Here is a 22668-nt window from a genome sequence, read left to right on the forward strand (position 1 = left end):
TGTGGTATCTTGAGGTGGCCATAGATGGAGACGGACACAGGTTAACTCCGTAACATGGTTTAATCAACACTTGCACATAAAAGCTTCTGCCATGAGGCAGCAAAAACAAAGAGTACAACCAGTACAGATCAGACTTAACTCAGGAGACCAATTGCCACAGCACCACCTGGTGGATCAGGTTACTCATAACCTCCCAGGTTACCACACTCCTCCCCCCTTAAGATTGCCGTATGTAATTCTTAAACAATAACCCTTACTAGGTACTACGTTTTAATTAACCAGTATGCTCGAACCATGGTTAACCCCTGACTAATTTAACCGGTTTGTATAAATCTTTCGGGTTGCTTGTGAATCCTTTGTGAATGTCTTAATTCCACTTGTGGTGGATTCTCAGATTCATTCGCACTTGAGATTGGAGTAGTCCCTGATGTTGGTTTTACTCTGTCCCGCTGTGGCCTGGCAGTACCCGTGTCCACTGGCACCTTATAAGCCGTGCTGGGTCCTGGAACAGCCTCCTCTACTGCCCTTTGTTCCATCTGAGGCAGTTCCCCCTGCTGCCGGCTGAAAAGCTGATCCACATGCCGACAAACCCCTCGACCATCCCCTAGTAACATGGAGTACGACACAGGTCCTGTAATGTCCTGGATTAGTCCTGGTATCCATTTAGGTCCATAGCCGAAGTTCCGGGTGTACACAGAGTCCCCTATGGCAAAATGGCGAGCTTTAGTATGTTTGTCATGGTACGCTTTTTGGTTTGTTTGTTTTGTCTCAACCTTGCTTTTGAGATCTGGGTGTATCAGGTCTAACATGCACCGCAACTTGCTCCCCATCATCAACTCAGCCGGAGAAAGCCCCGTGGTAGCTTGGGGTGTTATACGATAACTAAACAAGGCTCCATTGAGCTTGGTCTCCAGGGTGTCACCTGAGCTCTTCCTCATGAGCTCCTTAAAAGTCTGCACGGCTCGCTCGGCTAACCCATTTGAGGCTGGGTGATATGGAGCCGAGGTGACATGTGTGATTCCATTCCTTACCATGAATTCTTTGCTCCCTTCACTAACAAAACACTGTGCATTGTCGGATACAATCATTTCTGGAATACCATGCGTGCTGAAGCTGTTCCTGAGACAATTCAACGTGGCATCAGTCGTTGCAGAGCTCACTGGATAAACGTCGATCCACTTTGAGTGAGCGTCAACCAGCACCAAAAACATTTTGCCCATAAAAGGTCCCGCATAGTCTATGTGAATTCTCCTCCAGGGTTTGCTGGGCCACTCCCAGGGATGGAGTGGTGCCCCGGCAGGTGCTTTCCTCTGTTCCTGACATATAGTGCATGACTTTACCTTTGACTCAATTTCAGCATCCAAGTTAGGCCATCACAGGTAGCTCCAAGCCAGTCCTTTCATTCTAGTCATTCCTGGGTGCGATTGATGCAACTGTTCCATCAAAGTAGAGCATCCCCGCTCTGGGACTATGATGCGTGCTCCCCATAGCACACATCCTTCTTGGACACTGAGCTCGTGCTTTCTCTGTCTGTACGGTGCGAACTCCGGTCCCTCACGGTGATCTGGCCAGCCGTTCAACACATACTCACGGACCCTTGACAGAACGGGGTCCTTGGCTGTCCAGCCCTGGATTTGTGCTGAAGTCATCAGGGGACTGATCTCCTGATCCAGCATCAGGACGTGCTCCTCAGGGGAAGTACTGCGAGGAGATTTTGAGAGGGGCAGGCGGCTGAGAGCATCCGCGTTCCCGTTTTCCTTGCCGGCTCTGTATGTGATCACATATTCATAGGCTCTTAGTATTACTGCCCATCTCATTATTCTCTGTGATGCCATTTGAGGCACCGCTTTCATCTCATTCAGTAAGCTAATAAGAGGCTTGTGGTCAGTACTGATTACAAACTTCCTCCCATATATGTACTTATGGAATTTCTTTACTCCAAATATAATGGCTAACCCCTCTTTATCAAGCTGTGAATAGTTCTTTTCCGCAGCTGTGAGCGTGCGTGAAACAAACCCGATGGGCCTTTCCACTCCATCTGGCATGCGGTGGGCCAACACTGCCCCCACTCCATAGGGTGATGCGTCACAGGACATTATCAGCTCCTTCTTCTTGTCGTAATGCACTAACACCCTGCTGGACTGAAGTAGATCCTTTGACTGCTGAAATGCTATCGCTTGCTCTGGCCCCCAACGCCATGGCTCCTCCTTTCTCAGCAGTTTGTGCAGGGGTGCCAGCAACATCGGTAAGTTTGGAAGAAACCGGTTATAATAATTCAGGAGCCCTAGATAGGCTTTCAGTTCAGTCACTGAGGTGGGTGCAGGTACATCCTGCACTGCCCGCACTTTCCCTGGTAATGGATGGAGGCCTGTGGCATCCACCCGATGTCCCAGGAATGTAACTTCCTTCTCCATGAAACTACACTTACTCCGTTTCAGGCGTAGCCCCGCCTCTTCCAGCCGCTGTAGCACTTTGTCCAGTGTTTTTAAGTGATCCTGATCATCACTTCCTGTTAGCAGAATATCATCTAAGTACACGGCCACCTTTGGAATGCCCTGCAGAATGCCCTCCATAGTCCGTTGGAATATTGCTGGGCTAGAACTGACACCAAATGTTAACCTGGCATATGTGAACAGCCCCTTGTGCGTGTTCACCATGACAAACTTTTTTGATTCTTCATCTAGCAATATCTGCTGATACGCATGACTCATGTCCAGTTTGCTGAATCTTTCTCCCCCAGCGAGCGATGTTAACATGTCCTCCATTCTTGGAATGGGGTACTGTTCCAGTGATGATACTCTGTTCACTGTTAACTTATAGTAACCACACACCCTTACGTTACCGTCGGGCTTCAATACCGGGACTATTGGTGCCGCCCAGTCTGAAAATTTCACTGGTTCTATTACTTTGTTCTTTAGCAGGCGATCTAGTTCCGCCTCAACCTTGGTTTTCATTGCAAAAGGTACCGACCTTGGTTTAAAGAAACGAGGCGTGGCATCACTGGCTACATGAATCTTGGCTGTGGCTCCCCTTAAGGTGCCCAGTTCGTCCTTGAACACTAACTCATGCTTCATCAGCACTTCTTGCAGTGCCTCTGTACTGTCCTCCATTTTATTCATTGCCTGCCAGTCCACACTCAACTCACTGATCCACCCTCGCCCTAACAGGTTTGGCCCTGACCCTGCTACCACTACCACCGTAAGCTCTTTGGTGACTCCTTTGTGTTCCACTTGTACTTTGGCTGCCCCAAAATATCCACCTTCTGTCCTGTGTAGGTTTTGAGACTAATGGGGCATGTACCTAGCTCTGGTACTTTTGCTTCCCCCCATAGCTTGGCGTACTCAATCTGCGACATTATGGTTACACTACATCCGGTGTCAATCTCAAACTTTACTTGACCTCCGTTCACTATCAAATACTGAGTGAGAGGGGGTACGTTGGGCCTTGAAGTGTCTATACTGTATACAGTGAAAACCTCCTCACTAGACTCACTAGACTCTTCCTCCTCTTGTATGTAATTTGCCCGCTTTGTGTACTTCTCCCTCCCCCCTTTAGCATGCTTTGCCCCTTTAGCACTGCTTCTCTCACTCACTGCCCTTTTACAGACTCTCTTTAAGTGCCCTATTTTTCCACAATTGTGGCACTGTGCCTTTGCAAACCTGCAGTCCTTTGCATAATGGCTCGTCCCGCCACATCGGTAGCAATCCCCAACCCCGACTGGTGGACTTTTCGCACCAGCTTCCATCTTGAAAATAGCTCCTCCCACTGGTTTACTCCATTTCTCCTTGCTCATACTGTTTAAGTCCTTAATGTCCTTGTTAGCCATCTCCATGGCTTGTGCTTTTTTAAGTGCCGTCTCAAACGTTAATCCTTCTTCTGACAGCAACCTTTGCTGTATACTGTCGTCGTTAACTCCGCATACTAGTCTGTCCCTTAACATGACTGTGAGCGCATTTCCAAAATTACAGTCCTGTGCGAGCTTCTGAAGCTCCTCCACATACTCAGTAACGCTTTCTTCCGGCCTCCTAATCCTCGAATTGAATTTCCATCTCTGTACTATTTCACTAGGTTTCGGATTGAAATGATTCCACTCACCAACTCGTCAAAAGATTTTTCTCCTGGCCGCTCCGGGCTCAGCAGATTTCTCATCCGTGTATAGGTTTGCGCTCCCACACAACTCAGTAAAATGGCCCTTTTCTTTTCAGCACTGTCCACCTCGTTTGCCATAAAGAAATGGCTCAGTATTTCACAATACTCCTCCCAAGACTGCGACTTGCTGTCAAAAGGTGCCACGGAGCCTACCGTTCCTGCCATCCTTGGAGTCCGGCCACTTCAGCCAAAAAATTAAACTCCGTTTCGACTCCCGCGGCCTAGCCTCGTGCTTTTCCGACTAGTTTGCTAACCAACCCGAGCACCTCTTCCGGATACTCCCTAATTATGACTGATCCACCAAAACTTTTCCGTCCTTTATTCTTGTCGCCATATGTGGTATCTTGAGGTGGCCATAGATGGAGACGGACACAGGTTAACTCCGTAACATGGTTTAATCAACACTTGCACATAAAAGCTTCTGCCATGAGGCAGCAAAAACAAAGAGTACAACCAGTACAGATCAGACTTAACTCAGGAGACCAATTGCCACAGCACCACCTGGTGGATCAGGTTACTCATAACCTCCCAGGTTACTACACAGTGTCTGTTTGCTACTGCCTGCAACTGAAACAGCTTTCTTTCTTTAGTTATTTCAAGTGTTTTTGGTACCAGGGAGTGTTGATTCAAGTGCAGAAGTCACTTATTATTTGTTAAAGGCTTCTGCTCACAGCACTTCCTCACAGTCATGGGGGCTGGGGGATTACCTCAGGAGGATGACGAGGCAGAGGAGGATGAGGAAGAAGAGGACGAGGAGGAGAAGGACAAGGAGGAGGAGGAAGAGGATGAGGAGGAGGAGGACGAGGCAGAGGAGGACAAGGAGGAGGAGGAGGACGAGGAGGAGGAGGAGGAAGAGGAAGAGGCAGAGGAGGGCGAGGAGGAGGAGGAATAGGAGGTAGGGAGGGAGGGAGCACCAGACAAACAGCCTTCTGGACGGGCTGTCCGTGACCGGCTCATCAGTCTCCAATTCTCATGAATGAAACCCCAGATTCCCAGAGCTCACCACATCCCCATCATACCATCCCTGTTTCACACCATATCACAGCATCCTCCTGGGCACAAAGGTGAAATGAGAGAGACCACTAAATATTCCAAACACACTTCATAAATGTATCTATAAAGTTATCATACATATCACATGATTCTAATCACTAATGACCCTTGTGCCTGCCATAGTTGAATAGCTGTCATTATGTGCAAGGTGTGAGATGTGGGTGTGAGTGTTGCTAAGTAGAGATTGTTGGTGGGTGAGTGCTGGGGGTGTGGTGCATTGAGAAGTGTGTGAAGCTTGGGTACAGATGGTGGTATGTAGCATTTGTTGAAGACTTCACTCAACCTGACCAACCGTGTGAGCTGGTTAAACTTTCTCCTGCACTGTATGTGGGTCCTGGGGAGCTTTACTCTGTATCTAACCTGTGCTGTACCTGCCCTGGGAGTGTTTGATTGGACAGTGTAGAGGGAGCTTTACTCTGTATCTAACCCGTGCTGTACCTGTCCTGGGAGTGTTTGATGGGACAGTGTAGAGGGAGCTTTACTCTGTATCTAACCCATGCTGTACCTGTCCTGGGAGTGTTTGATGGGACAGTGTAGAGGGAGCTTTACTCTGTATCTAACCTGTGCTGTACCTGTCCTGGGAGTGTTTGATGGGACAGTGTAGAGGGAGCTTTACTCTGTATCTAACCTGTGCTGTACCTGCCCTGGGAGTGTTTGACGGGACAGTGTAGAGGGAGCTTTACTCTGTATCTAACCCGTGCTGTACCTGCCCTGGGAGTGTTTGATGGGACAGTGTAGAGGGAGCTTTACTCTGTATCTAACCCGTGCTGTACCTGTCCTGGGAGTGTTTGATGGGACAGTGTAGAGGGAGCTTTACTCTGTATCTAACCCGTGCTGTACCTGCCCTGGGAGTGTTTGATGGGACAGTGTAGTGGCAAAGTATCACCTGTTTTGCCAGATTTGATGCTGGATCAATCACGAAGTATTAACCGATTGTTTTCTATCAGAGGCTATTTGATTTATCATGCATTTCCCTTTTAAATTGCTATTTATTTATTGTTTACTCAGAGTGATAGAATGTGGAACTCACTACCATAGGGAATAGTTGAGGTGAACAGCATAGATGCATTTATGGGAAAACTTGATAAGTACATGAGGGAGAACTGAATAGAAGGATATGTTGATAGGGTGAGATGACGAGGGGTGGGATGAGGGTTGTGTGGAGCAGAAACACTGGCATGGACCAGTTGGGCCGAATGGCCTGTTTCTGTGCTGTAGACTCGATGTAACTCGATCTTTGTATTCTGTTGCGGGATCCTCTCTACATTTCTCCATTCTGTCTCCCTGCAAGTGACCGAATCAAAGTGAAACGAGACACGTTGGTGGAACAGACAAAACTCGGCAACTGCCTGCGCCCAGACAGCAGCCGCCGGCCCTGGCCCTCGCCGCCGAGGAGGTGGTTGTGCTGGAACCGCGTGGGCCGCGCCGCCAGCTCGTCCCGGAACCGTCATCTCCCTCTGAGGTTCAACACCAGGTCACCATGACGTTGGAGCCAAGACTCAACCAATGGGCGCGGTGCCCTCGGGCTCTGTGCCAAGGCCCCAATACCTGGTCTGCAATGACATTCCACTTGGAGCCATGCACAATGAAAGCTCTTCAAACTCTCGGTCACAAAACTCGCTTGTGTGATTCCAGCCCACCCGCCCCGTGCAATATGTGGATGGTGAGAGGCTTCTGGCATTTCCATTGGTTTTTGTGTCAATTCAGGTGAATTGGGTGTTTAGTATTGCAGCACTTTCACACAGACTGTCCCCTCCGCCCGCGCTCCACCACACCTGGGCCACAGGCAGTCACAAACCTTTCCACATCTGCAGAATTGTCTGGTTATCTCTGTACGCTGATGTTTGGGGAGGGCAGGTGACGAGCATCACCTGGACATCATCAGTCACTGGTTCCACGGGCTGAGAAATGCTGAGCTGCACCAGTTGATTCGCACGTTTCCCTGGAAACGGTCTCAATGGCCCATCCCCTCTCCTCCCCTCTCCTCCCCTTCCGTCCCCCCTCCCCTTCCCTCTCTCCCCCTCACCTCCTACTCCTCCCCTCCCATCTCCTCCCACTCCTCCCCTCCCCTCGCCTACCCTCTCCCGTTCCCTCTCTTCCCCTCTCCTCCTGTCTCCTCCCCTTTCCACTTCCGTCTCCGCTCCTCTCCTGCCCTCTCCTCCCCTCTCCTCTCCTCCACTCCCCTCTGCTCCCTCCCCTCCGCTCCCTCCCCTCCCCTCTCCTCCCTTCCCCTCTCCTTCCGTCTCCTCCCCTCTCCTCTCCTGTCCGACACTTCCCTCTCCGCTCCTCTCCTGCCCTCTCCTCTCCTTTCCACCCCTCCCTTCCAGTCCCCTCCCCTCCACTCCCCTCTGTTCCCTCCACTCCCCTCTCCTCCCATCCCCTCTCCTCCTGTCTCCTCCCCTTCCCTCTCCGCCCCTCTCCTGCCCTCTCCTCTCCTTCCTCCCCTCTCCTCCCCTCCCCTCTCCTCTTCTCCCCTCCCCTCTCCTCCCTCCCCTCTCCTCTCCTCTCCTCAACTCTCCTCCCCTCCCCTCTCCTCCCCTCCTCTACCCTCTCCTCTCCTCCCCTCTCCTCCCCTCCCCTCTCCTCCCCTCCCCTCTCCTCCCTCCGATACAGATGGGTTGGTCAGATAGGCGGAACAGTGGCAAATGGAGTTTAACCCTGAATAGTGTGAGGTGATGCATTTTGGAGGGACTAACAAGGCAAGGGAATACACAATGAATGGTAAGACCCTAGGAAAAACAGAGGATCAGAGGGACCTTGGTGTGCATGTACATAGATCCCTGAAGGCAGCAGAACAGGTGGATAAGGTGGTTAAAAAGGCATATGGGATACTTGCCTTCATTAGCTGAGGCATAGAATATAAGAGCAGGGAGGTTATGATGGAGCTGTACAAAATGCTGGTTAGGCCACAGCTGGAGTACTGTGTGCAGTTCTGGTCGCCACACTATAGGAAGGATGTGATTGCTTTGGAGAGGGTGCAGAGGAGATTCACCAGGATGTTACCTGGGCTGGAGCGCTTCAGCTATGAAGAAAGACTGGACAGGCTGGGGTTGTTTTCCTTGGAGCAGAGAAGGCTGAGGGGGGACCTGATTGAGGTGTACAAAATTATGAGGGGCACAGATAGGGTAGATGGAAAGGAACTTTTTCCCTTAGTAGAGGGGTCAATAACAAGGGGGCATAGATTCAAGGTAAGGGGCAGGAGGTTTAGAGGGGATTTGAGGAAAAACTTTTTCACCCAGAGGGTGGTTGGAATCTGGAACTCACTCCCTGAAAGGGTGGTATAGGCAGAAACGCTCACAGCATTCAAGAAGCATTTGGATGAGCACTTGAGGTGCCATGGCATACAAGGCTATGGACCAAATGCTGGAAAATGGGATTAGATTGGACGGGGCTTGATGGCCGGCGCGGACGCGATGGGCCGAAGGGCCTCTTTCTGTGCTGTATAACTCTATGGCCTAGAAATTTGGTTGGTTGCGCCAGGGATTAGCGCCTAAAGAGGGCAATAACTGGGGCGATAGCCAAATTCCGGTGGGGCGCAAGGCGTTTAGCGCCTCGCCCCATATTGAGTATGCATTTAGCGCCGGCGCTAACGCTTAGCGCCCGCTCATGGGCGCAGGCTAATTATGATGTCATCTGAGTGTGCAACGCCTTTTCGGCGCCCCAGACGGGAAATTCAGTGGCGCCCCCCTCCGTAGCGCCTGGCGCTATTAGTGACAGTTTTCCTGGGCCTTACCAAGTCGCTCTCGGGCTGAAGGAGCGTTATTTAAAGGGGACTGGTGTGGTTTAAAAACGGCACACATTTCTGGTGCACAACTTCCTTGAGAGCTACAAAGAGTTGCTGACCTGCACACTGAGAGCCATTTGACCACTGGGCCCACGCTGGCAGAGGAACAGCACCCTTCTGACCATCGCCTTGCTGTTGGTGAGCCTTGACAATGGGGAACCTTCCTGTGGGCACTTATTATGGGGCCTGCATTGGAGGGGAACGTCCTGCTGCTGAATCATCTGGAAAGGGCACTGAGACGCTGGGAGAGGGGGGCGGGCATGGCCAGATGGAGGAGGGCCAACAGATGTCGCCACAGCAGACCATACGCTGGCAGGGTTTTCCGACAACAGTTTTCCTACAGGAACATGCCGGAGGAGCAGTGTGTCAGAAGGCTGCGATTTAGAAAGGAGGTGGTGACTGAGCTGTACCAGCTGCTTCAGCCAGATCTGCAGCCGGTCTGATACCCCCAAGCCTGTGAAGGGCAAGATGCATGTAAATAGCAGGCATGGCCATTGTAAATGAAGAAATTGTTTCATTAAACAAAATGTGGTTCCTTCAAACATGAGAAAGCTATGGCAACAGAAAGCAAAACTAATACATTGACACATAACTGGCTCTCACACCCGGGAGACTGTCCAAAACATAAATCACATTCCGACCATCTTCCTTGGCCTTGATTCCACTGCGCCAACCAAAGCATCCAATGCCCCATCAGTGAGGCGTTCCGCCCTCTGCCTCACCCTTTCCATGTCTTGCTAGGCTGGTGCGCCACAGGTAGGCTCCCACCGCTTTGAAGGCCTACAAGGCAGTGAGTGTGTCTGGTGATGCCAATTGACCTGCCCCTTTAAGAGCTGGCCGGTGCCAGTGTGTCTCAGGGAAAGTGATTATTGAAAGCACCTGCACTGCGCCCCACCGCAGCGATATTGGGTAGCGCCTCCCCGTTAGCGCCTTAAGAGTCGCGTGCAGCGCCTGATTTACCGCCGCAAACACCTTCAGGGGCGCAACGACCCAATATCGCGCCAGGTGGCGCTAAGTCGCAGCTGGCGGTACTCTTAGCACTTCGCCAGATCTAACGCCCCAAACGGGGCGATACCGAATTTCTAGGCCTACGACTCTATGACTCCCCTCTGCCCTCCTCTCTTCTCTTCTCCTCCCCTCTCCTCCCCTCCCCTTCCCTCTCTTCCCCTCCCCTCTCCTCCCCTTCCCTCCCCTCCCTCCCCTTTCCTCTCCTCCCCTCTCCTCTCCTCTCCTTCCCTCTCCTCTCCTCTCCTTCCCTCCCCTCTCCTCCCTTCCCCTCTCCTCTCCTCCCTTCCCCTCTCCTTCCCTCCCGTCTCCTCCCTTCCCCTCTCCTCCCTTCCCCTCCCCTCTCCTCCCTTCCCCTCCCCTCACCCCTCCCCTCTCCTCCCCTCTCCTCTCCTCCCCTCTCCTCCCCTCTCCTCCACTCTCCTCCCCTCCCCTTCCCTCTCCTCTCCTCTCCTCCCTCCCCTCTCCTCTCCTCCCCTCTCCTCCCCTCTCCTCACCTTCCCTCTCCTCCCCTCTCCTCTCCTCTCCTCCCCTCTCCTCTCCTCCCTCCCCTCTCCTCTCCTCCCTCTCCTCTCCTCCCCTCCCCTCTCCCCTCTCCTCCCCTCCCCTCTTTTTTGGTGCCTCTATCTCATGTCCCTTCCCATGAGATCAATGGTTGACTGACTGATGACCATATCAGAATCTACTGCCAGTTCCTGACAAACCCACCTGGTGTTAAATTGCCATGGACGGCCCAACGAGCTGAGATAAGGTCGACCAAGCAGCCAGTTGTCCGTTGCTCTTTGGTGGTTCTTGGACCCGCTGCCTCTCTCCGGGACGAATTCTCTGCCATCCCATGAACATGGTGACAGTCTGTGGTTCCTCCAACTCCACTTGTTGCCGAGAGGCTTCCTGGGAAACCGTCCAGGCAGAAGGACCCTGTTCTTGCTTGACTCTCCTCCTTTGCCTGCCTGCTTCACATTTATTTTTGTAGACCTGCAATTTTGGAGAGTTCTGAATGTATATTTGTGGTGATACCCGAGCTATTTGAGTCACGTTCGATTTCCTATGCTATCTTTTTATGATATATTTATGTAGTATTATCACAGGGTTACTATGAGACCAAAAGAAAGCACAGTCACAGAGCACTGGGACGGTGAGCTGTGTTTTCCCAGTAATAATTTATCCAGAATTGACAACAGCCCCGGTACTTTGCTGTCTAATAAACTGTAACACTTTGTTCCGATGATGTGGTCATTTCTCGCTTTGCTTGTGTCAGCCAGTGTTCAAACTGAAGATCAGCCATGATCTCCTGGAATAGCACAACAGGCTCGAGGGGCTGAATGGCCTGCTCCTGTTCCTAATGTTCCTGTAACTCTCCTCCCAGTGACTCGGGTTGTCCTTTGTGGCTGTAATTCTCTGCTGGGTATCTGTGCCAGCTCTCCTGCTCCTCTACATTGCCTGTTGTGGCTCTGGGTTCTTGGCTTGGGCGAGAGGTGAGGCTCACACAAGAGTTCAGTCCACAAACACTGGGCGGTGAAAAAACAAACTACTCGCTAACTTCTGACCAAAGGTCACCCTCCTGAAACCTTCACTTTGTTTCTCTCTCCACAGATGCTGCTAGGCCTGCTGAGTATTTCCAGCATTTTCTCTTTTTAGTTCTCGCTAACTTGTTGGTGTCTTGTTTTTCTATGTAAATAACCTGAGAGAGCGAGTCCAGAACACAAATCTCATGGGTGTAAGTGGTGGTAAACTGCTCCACTGTTGCAGATTAGCGTCATTAATAAATGTATTTCGGGGAAAGCTCGATAAGCCCATGAGGGTGAAAGGAATAGAAGGATAGGCTGATGGGGTGAGATGGAGAGGGGTGGGAGGAGACTCGTGTGGAGCAGAAACACCGGCATGGACCAGTCGGGCCGAATGGCCTGCTTCTGGGCTGTAGATTCTGTGTCATTCTTGAAAATCCTGTAACGCTCGGCAGGGTATCTGGTCTGGTGCGCATTAAATTGGCAGCTTGTCCCTGTGTGTTCACGGCCCAGCTCTGTGTTGGAGCTGCTTTCGAAACCCCATGGGAGGGGGAGAGCTGTCTGGATTATTGATTCATTCCCTTCACTCAACCCCACCGGACTAACAAGACTCGAGGCTTCTGCCTCCTCCTGGTTCCTTTTCCAAAGTGAAGTGAGCCAGTTTGTAAGTGTATCAGAGGAGGGTCGGGGTCGATGGGTGGCATGTGTTGGCACAGTGCCCTCCCGTCTCTGGGCCTGGTGGGGTAAGGGTCTCCTTACCCTGCTGGCTGTGATGGGAGCCTTAGCCTGGGTCCTGATCAATATAGGTTCATAGAATCAGACCGCACAGAAGGAGGCCATTCAGCCTGTGCCGGCTCTTTGAAAGAACTCTCCAATGAGTCCCACTCCCCTGCCCGTGCCCCATGGCCCTGCGACTTTCTCCTCTCCAAGTATATATCCAATTCCCTTTTGAAAGTTACTATTGAATCTGCTTCCACCATGACGGTCACCCCTGCCCCCCGCCCCCCCCAGCTGTGGGGCAACAGCTTTAGAAGCTGGCCTGAGCTGTGTATAATCCTCAGTCCCCTCCGGCCATTCTGTACTGGGCTGCTGAGCCACACGGTGCCAATACAGGAGCCGGGTCTGTCTCCCTCCCTCCCTCTCGCCCGCTCGGCGCCGGGCAATGTTACAGAAACACCGGCTCAGGATTGTGTGTCAAATCACAAAAACTATTGGTTGTTGACAAACTGCTGTGTGTAGACCAGGAGAGCCTGGGTCAGCAGCTGCTGAGTGTGGGCAGTGACAGAGCGCTGACATATCGCTTCTCAAAGGCTGCCAGTCTTTCAATCTGAAACCTGGCAACTTTATCTCTGGAATATGTCTGACTGTGCGGACAATACTCGCCCACAACACCTTTCATTGCTTGTTGCATCTTCCCGTCTCCAGCAGCCGGCTGTATTTACCGGGCTCTGATTAGATGGAGTTTACACTTTAAATACAGGGAACACAGCCGAGACTTGGGAGACATTGAGGCCCAGAACACAGTGTAGGACCAAAGAATAAAGTTTATATTCTTGGATTTCCCCCGCATTTTATTACACGGCATTTTCACAAATGATCTGTTTGGAGTTCCGGTTAGTTTCTTCTTAAGTTTCCAGGTCTGATTTGCATATCTCAGCTTTTCTATTTTCTAAAAAGGTTTTACATCCATATGTTCCACCTCCTTTCCCTCCTCCCCTCTTCCCTTCTACTCCATCTCCCCTCTTCCCCATTCCCCATCTCCCCACTTCCCCAACCCCATCTCATCTCTTCCCTCTTCTTCCCCTCCAAATCCCCTCTTCCCCCACTCCACATCTCCCCTCTTCCCCACACTCCATCTCCCCTCTCTCCTCACCCCCATCTCTCCTCTTCCCCCCCTTCTACCCTCCCTCCCCACCCCCATCTCCCCTCTTCCCCACCCCCATCTCCCCTCTCTCCCCACCATCCATCTCCCCTCTTCCCCACCCCCATCTCCCCTCTTCCCCACCCTCCATCTCCCCTCTCTCCCCACCATCCATCTCCCCTCTTTCCCCACCCTCCATCTCCCCTTTCCCCACCCTCCATCTCCCCTCTTTCCCCACCCTCCATCTCCCCTTTCCCCACCCTCCATCTCCCCTCTTCACAACCCCCCATCTCCCCTCTTCACTACCCTCCATCTCCCCTCTTCCCCGCCCCCCATCTCCCCTCTCTCCCCACCCTCCATCTCCCCTCTTCCCCACCCCCATCTCCCCTCTTCCCCACCCCCCATCTCCCCTCTTTCCCCACCCTCCATCTCCCCTCTCTCCCCACCATCCATCTCCCCTCTTCCCCACCCTCCATCTCCCCTCTTTCCCCACCCTCCATCTCCCCTCTCCCCCACCCTCCATCTCCCCTCTTCACTACCCTCCATCTCCCCTCTCCCCCACCCTCCATCTCCCCTCTTCCCCACCATCCATCTCCCCTCTTCCCCACCCTCCATCTCCCCTCTTCCCCACCCTCCATCTCCCCTCTTCCCCACCCTCCATCTCCCCTCTTCCCCACCCACCATCTCCCCTCTCCCCCACCCCCCATCTCCCCTCTTCACTACCCTCCATCTCCCCTCTTCCCCACCCCCCATCTCCCCTCTTCCCCACCCTCCATCTCCCCTCTTCCCCACCCTCCATCTCCCCTCTTTCCCACCCTCCATCCCCCCTCTCCCCCACCCTCCATCTCCCCTCTTTCCCCACCCTCCATCTCCCCTCTTCCCCACCCACCATCTCCCCTCTCCCCCACCCTCCATCTCCCCTCTTTCCCCACCCTCCATCTCCCCTCTTCACTACCCTCCATCTCCCCTCTCTCCCACCCTCCATCTCCCCTCTCTCCCACCCTCCATCTCCCCTTTCCCCACCCTCCATCTCCCCTCTTCCCCACCCACCATCTCCCCTCTCCCCCACCCTCCATCTCCCCTCTTCACCACCCCCCATCTCCCCTCTTCACTACCCTCCATCTCCCCTCTTTCCCCTCCCTCCATCTCCCCTCTCTCTCCATCTCTCCTCTTCCCCCACCCCTTCTACCCTCTCTCCCCTGCCCCGTCTCCCCTCTTCTCTTGAACGTGAGCCCAGACGGTGAAGGGCAACAGGCTATTCCACAGCGAGCGCCCTCAGGGCTGAGCCAGCCCTGGCTGGTGAGTGTGGGTCCCAGCAGGGTGTGGCTGGGCAGTGGGTGGGAGTGCAGACCCTGCCTGTCTTTCCCTGGCCTGTCCTGTCTCCAGCTGAGGTGTGCTGGTGGTGACTGTAACAGAGTTTGGTTACTGATGGTTCCCATCCTGCAGAATCGAGGTTAACATCACCCAGCTTTCAAAAGGAGGCCTGCAATCAACACCTTTCTATTCTGTCACTGCCCATTGGATTTTCCGGTCAGATCAGCTGATTTGCCCCCTTCTCCTCCCCCTGCCCCCCAGTGCTGTGCCTCACACTGGGGTATGGCTGGCTCCACAGGCACTGGGCTGTTCTCCAGTATCTTGCCTGCGGCTAACATTCCCGTGTGAACCTTGACAGTGAGTGACCACTGGCTGTTTAACCATGGGGGGCATTACAGCCCAGACTCTTGGGAGGAATTTAAAAAATGGGCCAAAAACATCCTGTACCTACTGTGACCCTCCCTTCCCCCGGGCCACCAAGTTTTGATGGAATGAAAGATCCCTTTGTTGTATATGAGAGAAATGTTTATTCAGACTAGAATAGAGAGAGTTCATCTCGGATTGTGGCACAGGGCAGCATTACACATTCTTGGGCCTGCTCTGCCCGTGTGGCTGTACATTCATTTATTAGTTGAATTAAATGCTTCTGCTTCATATACAGTACGTCGCACACTCATGTATGTCAGATACAGATTGGCTCCTTTCCACACTCCACACTGGAACCAACACATTCCCGTTAATACAAAGCAACATTAAAGTAACAAACAGAGAGACTTACATTTCTATAGCGCCTTTCACAACCTCAGGATGTCCCAAAGCGCTTTACCACTTGCTATGGGAGCTTGCTGTGCACAGATTGGCTGCCGTGTTTGCTACATTACACCAGTGCCTACACTTCACGCTTTGGGACGGCCTGAGGCTGTGAAAGGCGCTATAGAAATGCAAGTTATATCTTTCCTCTCGGCCCCAAGCCCAGCCCCGCTCAGCCTCATTTAAACATTGCGACTGGGGGCAGAAGCTGTGGGCACCCCCACGAGGAGTAGCGTAAAGCGAGGGAAATTCTGAAGCCCACCAGCACTTATGAAGCAAAGGGAAATGATTCACTTGTAGCGGCTCATAAAGCAAAAAGAGATATTTCAAACACTTTAAAAATAAAAACCATTGCTCATCAAGGTGAGGGATGTGAACGGAAATCCTTCCCATTTCAGGCTCTCGTCAATCACTCCCTCCACTCCACCCAGTCTCAGAAGATTCCCCTCTCCCATTCTGTTAGTTCCCCATCTCCCACACCAGCCCTCCTGTTGCCTCTCTGAGCGAGGCTGCCAGTTTGGTCCCATTGCCAATAACAATGGGCTGAGACTGACTAAACTCATTTCACAGTCAGTGGGGACGTCCATCTCTCGAGAGGTGGGCTTGAACCCAGGCCCCCCACCGAGGTGAAAGTCCAACCCACCTCAACACCTGATTCTCCTCAACGCATTCTTCAACAGAAATTACCCTTCGTTCACATTAATCCCGGGAAAGGGAGTGGGAGGAGGAGTGGGAGGAGGGGGCAGGGGAGGAGGATGGAAGGAGGGGGGAAGGGGAGGAGGATGGAAGGAGGGGAAGGAGGAGGAGGAGGGGATGGGAGTTGGAGAGGAGGAGGGGGATGAGAAGGGGGATTGTGCGGCTGCACCTCAGCAAATTTTAATCTCTTTTCCCACTCGCCCCTTCGCTTGGGCTGTGGCATCTCCATTGCCAGGAACCCTCTAGTGCCATTCTTCATGTGTTGAGCCATTGAGTGTCATCTGGCTATTCGATTGTGAGGGGCATCACAGCCGAGCCTGCTCCTGGTTCTGGTCCTTACCCACTTCCCTGGGTTCAGGGGATGCCGATGGATCGCAAGAACGCTGCTCGATTTACCTCCACTCACCAGCCAGAGGTACTGAGGCCAACCGTAGCACCCAGGGCGACAGAGATTCCCGGCACTGACCTCCCTCGCCTTGATACGCTTCCCCCTCCCCCTCCCCACAAACCCCCTCCCCACAAATCACCACCCCACAAATCACCACCCCACAAATCACCACCCCACAAATCACCACCCCTCCCCCTCCCAACAAATCCTCTCCCCACAAATCCCCTCCCCACAAATCCCCCCTTCCCCCTCCCCATCTTTCCCACTTTGAGCTTTGTTTGTTACGACCATTTCCTGCAGCACCTTTAGCAGAGCCAGTGTCGGCACATTGTCACTTCTGGTTAATTCATGAAATATGAAAATGAGGGACGTTCGCAGATCCATTTATAGGTGTCCGTGCATCTGTTATCGTTCCACTGCCCGTCGCTGAATGTGTGAGCGCAGTGTTCGCCTTTATGTTCATTATCGGGCTGTCTCGGTGCCCAGAACCTGCAATGCAGAGAATGGCAGGAGAATCAACCAGAGAGCAAGGAGACGTGGCTCAGCCCAGGGTTGTCGGGCTCGGTAGAATTGACCGAGTATTAACAAATGTTAAACAATCCATTTGCACGGGATCTAATCTTTTGAAAGATGACAGATGTGATTTAATGATGTTCAAGCAGCGTTGCATTGTGCTTTAACCGAAGGAATGTATCTGTCAATTATCTGCCTCTCCATTTTCTGTGAAATAAGGAAAACATTCTCAGTTCCCCAGTGGATAAATACTTATAGGGGGAAAATGTTCAGGGCTGTGGAGAAAGAGCAGGAAGGTGGGACTAATGGAATTGCTCTTTCAAAGAGGAACAGGCTCGAGGGGCCGAATCCCCTCTTGGTGATCAGTGGCCCCACTCCGGTCTTAGTTCCTTTATTCCCCTCTGACTCTCTCAATGCTTCTCCTGCAGGAACTGACTCATGCCCGGGTACAGTTCCATGGGCACCATTGCCGCCCATTGCCACACTCAAGTGACCATGTGCGAACCTAAACAGCGAGTGCTGGCAGGCTGTACAGCCAAGCCAGGTGTCCACGCGTGCACACACATTCCAGCAGGAATCACCGCTAAATGATTAGGGGCAGGAATGCGGGCGGGTTTTCTTTGCTCCCGCCTAGCCCAGGGTCACAGTGGTGAATCGTGCCTATACCTCCACCTCGAATAGGAATAGCGAATCTGACTCGGAGCAAGGATTGGAACCTGGGATTTTCCTGGTTCAGTGCCACACCAGCCTTGCAAAGGAGGGCACTCGGTCTGCTTTTTTGTAATTCTATAATGGGAAGCGGGCATCGCTGGCAAGGCCAGCATTTATTGCCCATCCCTAATTGCTAATTGTGGTGGTGAGCCACCTTCTTGAACCGCTGCAGTCCGTGCTTACCCTTCTCTGCTGTGAGTTGGGAGAAAGTGTGACCATATAGCAGTAACGTTTCAAACTTACGTTCCGGTGGTTTTACTGTCAGTCTCATCGACCCAGTGCCATTGCCCTTCCACAGTAAGGTCACTGAGCCCTATCCAGTGGTGCTGATTCTGTATGTTGGCGCTCATAAAATTCTACAATTAAAAAAAAAAATCAACACATATTAAAGTAAAAATTGATCACCATCACAATATTTTAAAATGAACTAATTGTGTGGCGTTGCACACAGAAAGTCTTCGGGTGAAGTAGTGCTGGAGGGGTTTTGGACTGCAATTTGGTTCCCATTTTAGAATCTTATATTCTCTCCTTATTTTTATATATTTTCCATTTTAAATTCCTCTGTCCACATTTATAATGAAAAATGGCTATGTCAACTTTTCACGCTGTAATTACACCCTCCTGCCACTGGTCATGCTGCAGCGCTACCACTGCCAGCAGAGTGCAATTACAGCGTGATCTTGTAGTTTTGTCTGATTATGCTGCTGCAAGGCATATAGTGACATTTTACTATGTTAAAGGCGCTATATAAATGCAAGTTGTTGTTTGGCTAGGCAGGAAGAAACAAAACTGAAAGAATTCCTGTTCCCGATCATTAAACGGTGATCCCTGCCGGAATGTGTGCGTGTGGACATCTGGCTTGGCGGTGCTGCCGATTAACAATATAAGAAATAGGAGCAGGATTAGGCCATACGGCCCCTTGAGCCTGCTCCGTCATTCAATAAGTTCATGGCTGATCTTCCAGCTCAGCTGCACTTTGCCGCCCTATCCCTTGATTCCCTTAGTATCCAAAAATCAATCTCAGTCTTGAATATACTCAACGACTGAGCCTCCACAGCCCTCTGGGGTAGAGAATTCCAAAGATTCACCACCCTCTGAGTGAAGAAATTTCTCCTCATCTCAGTCCTAATTAGCCGACCCCTTATTCTGAGACTGTGACCCTTAGTTCTATACTCTCAAGCCAGGGGAAACAACCTCCCAGAATCTTCCCTGCCAAGCTCCCTAAGGGTTTTATACATTTCAATGAGATCACCTCTCATTCTTCTAAACTCCAGAGAATATAGGCCCAATCTACTCAATCTCTCTTCGTAAGACTACCCTCTCATCTCAGGAATCAGTCTAGTGAACCTTTGCTGCACTCCCTCTAAGGCAAGTATATCCTTCCTTAGGTAAGGAGAACAAAACTGTACACATTACCCCAGGTGTGGTCTCACCAAAGCCCTGTATAATTGCAGCAAGACTTCCTCACTCTTATACTCCAACCCCCTTGCAATAAAAGCTAACAACTATTTGCCTTCTTTATTGCTTGCTGTACCTGCATGTTAACTTTCTGTGATTCACGTACAAGGACACCCAAATCCCTCTGCACACCAACATTTACTAATCTCTCACCTTTTCAAAAATAGACTGTTTTTCTACTCTTCCTACCAAAGTGGATAATTTCAAATTCCCGCACATTATACTCCATCTGCCACCATATGCCCACTCACTTAACCTGTCTATATCCCTTTGCAGACTCATTGCGTCCTCCTCACCTAACTTTGTATCATCAGCAAACTTGGATACAGTACACTCGGTCCCCTCATCTAAGGCATTGATATATATTGTAAATAGCTGAGGCCCAAGCACTGATCCTTGCGGCACCCCACCAGTTACAACCTGCCAACCCGAAAATGACCCGTTTATTCCTACTCTCTGTTTATTGTCTGTTAACCAATCCTCAATCCAAGCTGATATACTACCCCCAATCTCATGAGCTCTAATCTTGTGTAACAACCTCTTGTGTGGCACCTTAACAAATGCCTTTTGAAAATCCAAATGCACAACATGCACTGGTTCCCCTTTGTCTACCCTGCTAGCTACACCCTCAAAAAACGAATAGATTTCTCCAAACACGATTTCCCTTTCATAAAACCTTGTTGACTCTGTCCAATAATATTTTGATTTTCTAAGTGCCCTGTTACCATGCCCCTAATAAATAGATTCTAGCATTTTCACTACTACTGATGTCAGGCTAGCTGGCCGATCGTTCCATTTCCTCTTTCCCTCCTTTCTTGAATAGTCGGATTACATGTGTTACTTTTCAATCCACGGGGACTGTTCTAGAATCTAGGGAATTCTGAAAGATCACAACCAATGCATCCACTATCTCTGCAGCCACGTCTTTCAAATCAGGCCCAGTGGATTTGTTGGCTTTTAGTCCCATTAATTTCTCCAGTACTACTTCTTTACTAATATTAATTACTTTAATTTCCTTACTGCCATTAAACCTTTGGTTCCCCAATATTTCCAATATGTCTTTTGTGTCTTCTACTGTGAAGACAGATTCAAAATATTTGTTTAACCTCTCTGCCATTTCCTTATTCACCATTATAATGTTTCCTATCTCTGCCTCTAAGGGACCCATGTTTACTTTCACTAATCTTTTTGGGGGAGAAATTCGGTATCGCTTCGGTTGGGGCACAATTATTGGCTGGGCGTAAAGTTTAGCTAATTATCGCCTCTGACTGCAAACTTGGCTTCTATCGCCCCTGGAGGTGATTGGAGCGCTAAATCAAGCACTACACACCTCTCTTAAGGTGCTAACGCCAAGGAGCGATGCGCTACCTCAGAGCGCTGGCGAAGCTCATGTGATGTCAGTCAGCAATGGAACACAGACACACTGGCGCTAGCCAGTTCTTAAAGGGGAGGGTCGATCTTGCTCTCCATCCACATCCTGCTCATTGCAGCCTTGAATCTCGGCCTGGAGAGACCTGTACATCAAATCTGCTGGAAAGAACAATGGAGAGACCCAGGGAAAGTGCTCAGAGTGCAGCCCCCATAGTCTCTTCTAAATCGATGCAAGGATGGTCAAATCAAAATGAACCTGCAAAGTGCTGCTCAGTACCCAAAACTCCTTCACATAGTGTTGAATCTCTCCAGAAGTCTGTCTCTCTCTCTCAGAATGCATGGTGCAAAAATGTCACCGACAAAAAATAGGCAGGAAGCGGTCGCCTTTAAATAGCGCTCCCCCAGTCCCTTCCCAACTGCAAAACGTTCCCCTCAACCTGTTGTTGCTAGTGGCAGGCGGAAAGGCAGGGGGCGATGCTCAATATCCGGTCCGGGGCACTACCAGGGTATTGCACGCTCGACTGACATCACGATCTGCGGGCGCAGGAAATCGTGGTGGTAGTGTTTAGCTCTGCCGAAAAATGTCTGATCAATTTTGCAAGCGGCGCAAACATCACCGCGCCCGGGTGCTGGTTGCTTTGTGCCCCATTAGCGTCCTCTTAGGGCGCTAACGGGAGGCGCAAAGCAACTGAATTTTTCCCCCTTTCATTTTACATGCTTGTGATATCCGAGTGGTAAGGTCCGAAACTGAGAGAAGCGAGATATTAGGAACAAAACCCAACTGTTTATTTACATGGTGTAGCAGAGAAACATATCTCTTACCAACTGGAGGCAAGGCACAATCTTATTGCACGAGCACCAAGATGAAGGATCCACTTCTGAGTCATACCCATAATGCTATGCCACATTACCGTAATAACTGGTGTACCAGGACATTGAATACATGACCTGTAATGTATATACCTTTAAGGGGGGGAACTACTTTTTACAGCTCATGTTTACTGTAGTACCGGCAGTGACCACACCTGTATATAGCACTGAGTAGTAATCTGTACAGTTCAGTTCCAGAGTGAGCAACGTTGAGTAAACACCTGTTGCACCGTTCTCCTGCAGTCTGTGTCTTACTACTGACGGACACAACATTGGCGACGAGGCAAATTCGATCCTACCTGCAACTCTGCATCACCTCCCAGGGATTCGTTCCTGGAGACCAGTAGATTGGAGGTCAAGGCCAGAGACACAGGCGTCGACCACGGGCAACAATCCAGTCATCCAGCAGAGACTCGGGAATTGCGGGGGAGGCTGTTGAGAGCCAGGCTTGGCTTTCCAGTCACGGTGGTCCAGCGAAACGGGCTGGCAACAGGTAGTGTGCTGACCCTTCCTGGACAGCAGTGGGCTAGAGCCCGACCGAGTGGCACAGCAAAGGGCCGAGCAGCGTCGACGGGAGAGAGAGAGAGAGGGCAGAGCGCACAGGGCGCAGCCGGTGTTCAGGGGCCGAGCAGCGTCGAGGAGAGGGAGAGAGATGCGCAGAAACCCACGAGGCGCCGCCATTGCCACGAGGACCGCCGAGAGCGGCGTTGGCAGCAGCGCAGGAGAAGCGCGCGAAACCTACAGGGCGCCGCCATTGCCACGAGGACCGCCAAGAGCGGCGTTGGCAGCAGCGGGGGAGGAAGGAAAGCGCGGGAGACGCCATTTTAAACCACACCCAAAATGCCGAAGAGTGGCAGTATCACCGCATTTGACAATGAAGTCGAAGATTGGACTACATATGTCGAACGAATAGAGGTATACTGCAAGGCAAATGAGGTGTCAGATGACAAGAAATGCCGGTATTGTTAAATTTAATGGGTGCAAAGACGTATGGCTTATTACGAAATCTAGTAACCCCAGCGAAGCCAGTGGAAAAGAGTTTTGGAGACATAGTGACGATACTACAGGAACATTTACCCCACACCGCTGCTGATAGCAGAAAGATTCAAGTTTCACAAACGGAACCAGCATAAGGATGAAAGCAATGCTGAATATTTAACAGAACTGCACAAACGATCGA

The 22668-nt window shown here is 51.2% G+C and overlaps 1 protein-coding gene across 1 annotated transcript in view; it reads right to left on the reverse strand.

Annotated features, from left to right (window-relative positions):
- Nucleotides 1-16828: 16828 nt before the first annotated feature.
- Nucleotides 16829-22668, reverse strand: part of LOC147097551 (C-type lectin domain family 4 member G-like) — a 141710-nt gene continuing 135870 nt past the window's right edge. The window contains exons 9-10 of the mRNA XM_085971437.1: nt 18033-18145; nt 16829-17054 (exon numbers count right to left, since the gene is read on the reverse strand). Coding sequence (XP_085827563.1) covers nt 16907-17054; nt 18033-18145 — 261 coding nt within the window. The 3' untranslated portion in view covers nt 16829-16906. The remainder of the gene's footprint in view (nt 17055-18032; nt 18146-22668) is intronic.

Source organism: Somniosus microcephalus, chromosome 31 (genome assembly GCF_052327205.1).
Source record: "Somniosus microcephalus isolate GS21.2 chromosome 31, FLI_Smic_1.0, whole genome shotgun sequence".
Classification (NCBI taxonomy): Eukaryota; Metazoa; Chordata; class Chondrichthyes; order Squaliformes; family Somniosidae; genus Somniosus; species Somniosus microcephalus.